The sequence below is a fragment of the Anoplophora glabripennis genome, unplaced genomic scaffold (genome assembly GCF_000390285.2).
Source record: "Anoplophora glabripennis isolate ALB-LARVAE unplaced genomic scaffold, Agla_2.0 scaffold1223, whole genome shotgun sequence".
Lineage (NCBI taxonomy): Eukaryota > Metazoa > Arthropoda > Insecta > Coleoptera > Cerambycidae > Anoplophora > Anoplophora glabripennis.
Window position 1 is genome coordinate 39,458 of NW_019417733.1, and position 6,419 is coordinate 45,876.

The 6,419-nt window shown below is 33.3% G+C and overlaps 1 protein-coding gene across 1 annotated transcript in view; it reads right to left on the reverse strand.

Annotated features, from left to right (window-relative positions):
• LOC108914815 (zinc finger protein 90-like) overlaps positions 1-3,559 on the reverse strand; it is an 8,264-nt gene extending 4,705 nt beyond the window's left edge. Inside the window, exons 1-2 of the mRNA XM_023456489.1 lie at positions 3,363-3,559; positions 2,578-3,190 (exon numbers count right to left, since the gene is read on the reverse strand). Coding sequence (XP_023312257.1) covers positions 2,578-3,190; positions 3,363-3,559 — 810 coding nt within the window. The remainder of the gene's footprint in view (positions 1-2,577; positions 3,191-3,362) is intronic.
• Positions 3,560-6,419: the final 2,860 nt, after the last annotated feature.

The window sequence follows — 6,419 nt, forward strand, 5'->3', positions numbered from 1 at the left end:
TCCAAATCTAAATGGTGACTTGTATTTAGATTTCCTGCAGCACCATTTAGTTGACTACCTCGACGATTTACCACTGAATACACGGCAAAATCTATTTTTCATGCAAGATGGAGCTCCCCCTCATTATTCTGTCAGAGTACGGAACTATCTTGACCACATTTTTCCGGATCGTTGGATCGGTCGTGGGAGTCGAATATTATGGCCTCCTCGTAGTCCTGACTTTAATCCTATGGATTTTTGTTTCTGGGGCTACATGAAATCAGTTGTCTATAGAGAAACTATAAACACCCGCGAAGAGCTATGGCAGAAAATTGTAAATGCCGCCGAATCATTTCGTAACAAGAATCTCTATTTTAAAATACGGCAGTCTTTGAACAAACGCGTTAATAAATGTATTGAAGTTGGAGGCGGACATGTTGAACATTTATTGTAATATTCGATATTCAATTGTTCATCACAATTTATAATTTGAAATAAACTCTTGTTCTTTTTGACATTCGTACCTTATTTTGATTACTCGAATTACCAAAGCTAAATATCTTGAGAACGGTGCAAGATAGCGACTATCAAAAAGTATAGCTTTTTTGTGTAAAAGAAGTTGTAAAATCAGAATTTGCTACCTGAGAATTAGATTTTTGAAAGATAAAAAAGTTCTGTCGTTTTCAACGCATTCGACCTAGCGCAGGTGGCGCTCTCTATGAGCTACAAGCAAACCATGGATATATTTCAATCTCTCGCCCCAGAAAACCCCTAACACCAAAATTTCATCTCGATATGAGCATTTATTATGAAATAAATAAGAAAAAACTAAAATAATATTTTGCATTAAACACCCTGTATCTCTGTAAGTATCAACTTTTGGACTAAGGTGAGTTTGTCTAAATCGCAATATTTTCACGTCAGGAATCTAGTCATGAATTTTGGCCCATTACATCGCGACCACCCTGTATATTTAAATGAACATTTGAATATGGAAAAAAAAAAGTTGTATTTTTCCTAGCACTTTTTCATGAATTTTTGCTATTTTTTAACTGTTTTTTGAGGTTTAGGAAATTCCTGTGATGTGATAGCTCAATTCTGATACCGGATTTGTGATCAGGAGGCAAAAATACTACAGATAACATGTCACATGAAAAGTACAGACAACTTTTCTTTTTTTGTGTGGCTGTGTTATTTATTAGAGCCACGGAATTTGACCCCTCCCGTGCGCTAACGACGACTAAATCAAGTACTTACACCCACTAAAAAAACATTTCCATATTCCCTTATTAAGTGCGATAGACATAGAAGATAGATTGACGTTCGGTGTAACTCAGTCTATAGACGATTATGGATCTTATTGAGGTACATAGAGAGCGGCACATCATTTAATACGAGACTAATAATATTGAACCGTTATAAAAACCATTTTATATTTCAAACACTTTATGGTATTAGCGTTTTTATATTCTGCATGAGTCACTCTATAATTTCAGCCATGAAGTATAGTCGAATGCAATAATCGAATCGATATCATCAATGTGCAACTAAAACTAATACGTTTGAACTACTTCAGTAGATTTTTAACGACGGTTGTTAAATCAGACCTTTGACATCTATTTCACCGACTGGTGAAACATTCCCTTAAACGTAGATGCAACGGTTTGGCATTGTAAATTAATAAATATTGGTGATGCTAAGATTTAGGCAGTTGATGGTGCAATCGTGCAACATTGGTTGCCTAAGCTCGGTGGTTACGTGACTTGTAATCATTTATGAAGGCTCTGTATTGCTGTTGAACAATTAAAGCTGCAAATTCGAGGTTATGTAAGGCCTTAATACACTCCCAACGAGTTAGTAATAAATCATGCCTAATTAGAATACGCTTATGCCTTGTTTGACTTGCACCTGTACATTTCTAATCTTGATAGATCTTAGTGCTTTAACACATGCAATTTTAAACTTTGTTCATGTACGATCCCGAAAACATTTGAAAGCTTGCATATTTGATGTGTTTTCAGACGATTATTGCATTTAGTTTAAAAACTACATGTATCACACTTGTACATTTGGAAATTTCAAAGATTTGTGTGTATTAAATGATGCCTATTAAGATCACACATATTTAGTTTCATAATTACACATATCACACGGGTACATCTGGACTTATGACGATTCTTTGTGTATAATCTTATGCTTTTTTAAACAACTTTTAAAATTAGTTTCATAACTACACCTATCACATGTGTACATTTGGGTTCTTGAAGAGTTCTTGTGGATTAGCTGATGCACTTTTAGATGGCTTTTATGTTTAGTCTCGTATGTGCATGTATCACACTTGTACATTTGGATTTCAGAAAGATTTTTGTGGGACAGTTGATGCATTTTTAGATGACTCTTATGTTTAGTTTCATAAGTACAAACATCACATTTGTACATTTGGATTTCCGACGAATCTTTGTGTATTAACTGATGCGTTTTTAAACTGCTTTTGAAATTAGCTTCATAACTACACATATCACACTTGTACATTTTGATTTCAGAAGGGTCTTTGTGTGATACTTGATGTACTTTTAGGTAATTCTTAAATTTTGTTACGTAAGTGCAAACATCACACTTGTACATTCGGATTTCCGAAGTATCTTTGTGCATTAACTTATGCATGTTTAAATGGCTCTTATGTTTAGTTTCATAGCTACATGTAGCGCACTTGTACATTTGGATCTCAGAAGGGTCTTTATGCAATAACTGATGCACTTTTAGACATTTAGGATACTTAGCTTCATAAGTACAACTATCACATTTGTACGTTTGGATTTCGGAAAGGTCTTTGTGCAATAGCTGGTGGCTTTTCAAATCACCCTTTCGTTTAGTTTCATATCTACATGTATCACACTTGTACATTTGGATATTTAATGCATCTTTGTGGATTAACTGATGCGTTTTTAGGTGAGTCTCGACTTTCGCTTCATAACTGCACATATCACACTTGTAGGTCCTCACTTCTTTATGTACCACTGACTGATGTCTGTTCAAATTGCTCTTGTAGTTGGTTTCAAAACTGCAGGTGGCGCACTGGTACGCTTGTACTTTTGAGGGGTTTTTGTGTGTCCGCTGATGCCTTTTCAGACTTGCCTTAAGTTTAGTTTCATATTTACATCTATTACACTGGTAGATTTGTGTATCTAACGACGGTCCACGAGAGAAGCCACTGAAACATGTTAAATTGTTCATGAAATAGACAAAACGCAATATGAATAAAAAAGAATAAAAATATTTTTAAGTGCAATGAGACAAGGTTAAAGTATTTACGAAAATTCACAGTTCTGGTGCTTCAGGATTTAATTTTTAAATTTTGAGAAATTTCATATATATTTCCTTACCCATCCTGATCATTTTTCTCTACTTTTACTCCTATCTCTTCAAATTTAATACAAGACTGCTGTTCAGTACTTTTATATTTCTCCTGGGCATCTTGATCATTTTCAAGTTTTATTTCAATTTCTTCAAGTTTAATACAATACAACAGCTTATCGACGTTTTCATATTTTTCCTGCCCATCCTGACTATCTTCTTTCATTTTTGTTTCAATCGGCTCAGTTTTAACATAAGGTTCCTTATCAGCCCTTTTATGTATTTCATGCACATCAAGGCAGTCTTTCAGAAAACCACCATAAGTATGAAGAGAATCAAAGCATGATCCGCATATAACAGGAACAAATATTAGCATTAATCCCTGGTGGAATCTCTTAAAAACAAATAAAAACTATTGAAAATAAATTTTAAAACAAGTTTAGTTTACTACTAGATGGTAAAAGACAACTTCGGTTACCCCGTAGTACATGTATGCGTAAGGATATTTACACAATGGACAACTGATTCTATAATTCTGATAGACATAAACAGTCCTAGTACACCATAATATTAATAAAAAGTTTTGCTTTGTTTTTATTTTTGAGGTTGCTGGACATAAATCTGATTTTTTTGTGGCCGAAGTCACTTTTTAAGAAATAGTATTCTAAAATAATTGCAATTTCAGATTAAATATTATCCGTTTGTATTCAATTTCCGTTCCTATTTCATTACGTAAACACTCCTCAATTTTCACTTCTAATCTGCACCTTTCTGTCAAATGAAATTAATAAGTACTGCAAATTTATTTGTATAGATTTTTTCCTAACAGGTAAATATACGTACAACTTCTGGTATGTATGTATCGATTATGTCAATGTCCACTTCAATTAGTGACACAAATCCAGACTGTGGCAATTGAAAGCATAATCGACAAATTCTCTGACTTCCTGATACATCGGTTAAATGAGTATTTCCCTTCTCCTTTAAATAGACTTTTTTTAAATCAACTTGTGACACTTTACTTGAATTAACATAAGGAGAAATAATTAGTGATGGGAGAATTCGAATGCAAGAATCAATATCCATTCGATTCTTAAAAGTTCTCGCAGTTCTCGAGAACTTTTATGTCAGCATTCGAATACTTGAGAATTCATGATGAGATTTCGAGTATCCCTCAGGACAGGCAGATAGATGGACTAGCCACTAGGCGGATGTTATTTAGAGGCCAAAATTGAATGTTTTTTAAGATTTGTTGTTTGCCAAATAATTTAAACTTTTTACTTATTTATTTATTACTTTTTTTAAAATAAAATCCCAAACTAATGATTTGCAGCCAGGCTTCATTTTAAAAATAAGAATTCAATAATTATAAAATAACTAAAAACATTAATATTTAATAACGGAAAATGCTCCGTGAAACAAACCACATCTCTCGTTCGTTGCGAGGTTTACCTTAATTACTAACTGCTAAGCTACCAATGATGCATTCGAATCCACACCATGTCGCCGACATACACCGATTCTGCATTGCCGCTGTTCTCGAGTCCTGTACAGGATACTCATTCGGTCTCAGTACGGTACTCGGTTCTCGGATAATCATTCGATTCTTAAAAGTATTCGAGTACCGAGTTCTCGATTCTTAAAAATACTCGATTCTGCCCACCACTAGAAATAATACCCTCCGTATCTGTACATGTCGATATAAAATTACAGGCGGCGAATAAATTTACAGAGCACCTGTTACATATTACATGTTCAACTTTTCCCTTCACGTTCTGAAATGCATAAACATAATCAAAGATATAAAAATAAACAACCTATATGGATATGTAAAAGTAATATTAATAATTTGATATTACCAGACTTGGGAAAACTGCTTCTAAGGCTTTCGTTATGACTTCTCCTATTATTTGACAGTTGCTATTGCCTACAATATTAAGATACAGCCTACAAAATATTTCCTTAAAGTTTCCTGGTTGCATTTTTCTTTTTTTCTACGGAGGTTTTAAACTCTAAACATGCTCTAATCTAAACAATTGTATTTGACAGTACTTGGTACTAAACAATCATTACATAACCTACAACCAACAAAGTGTAAAACAAAATCCATACCACGATAGAGATGTACGGCAAGGTACGATTTTTCTGAGTACCGTTTTTTTTCTTTCGTTCCAGTACTCGATATTTTATACCGGTATTACAGCTTCCGATACAATACGATCCGGTACATTTTCTAAACTGAACTAGAATGCACTGATTGAATTCCACTACTCTGCATTCAGATCAGAAATCTGTTGCGATTTAATTTACCCTTTTTATATTGTGTTTTGTGTTTCCCTGCAGCGCCATCCCCTGGATGGACTTGTCCCTAACCAATTTTTACATTAGTTCGCTTCACAAGGTATAAACTATGTAGACAGCGGTAACTGCATTAGTATACAATAAAGAAATTGTAAAGGGACAAGTTTACCCACTGCGTGTAGCTGTTATAGTATTTTTTGCAAATGTAGAGTATATCGAATGATATTTACTGATTGTGAGATTTAACTTATTGTAACTTAGTTATGAGTTTAACTGTTGTTTCTGGTGTTTCTGAGTTAATTTTAAAATATTATTTCATATTATTCCGAGCGGTTTAGTGGTTTAATGCCGAAAAAAAGATTATTTAGATAAAAAAATTCTAAATACCAAGAGTTTCTTCATATTTGTGTTAAAAATTAAACGATGCTGTCGCAATATTTTATTCAATCTAATGATTGAATATATGTATATTGGATATTGGTATACCAAAAATATATTATTTCGTAAATATTCCATTATTATTATTTAATAACTTACAGTCTGCACAACATTTATCTTATTGACAATGTAGATCTAACAATCAGTATTCTAAAAATTAAACATCATTAACATGAAGAGCTCAATTTTCAATAAAATAAAAATAGTTTACGTCGAACCCACTGATAGCACTGAAACTTTTAAACAAATTCAATACTGAAGATACACCTCTATCTAGTGTATAGTTTGTGGTTCATTTGACATTAATGACACTGACAAATAACAGAAGTTTGTGTAACTAGTATAGG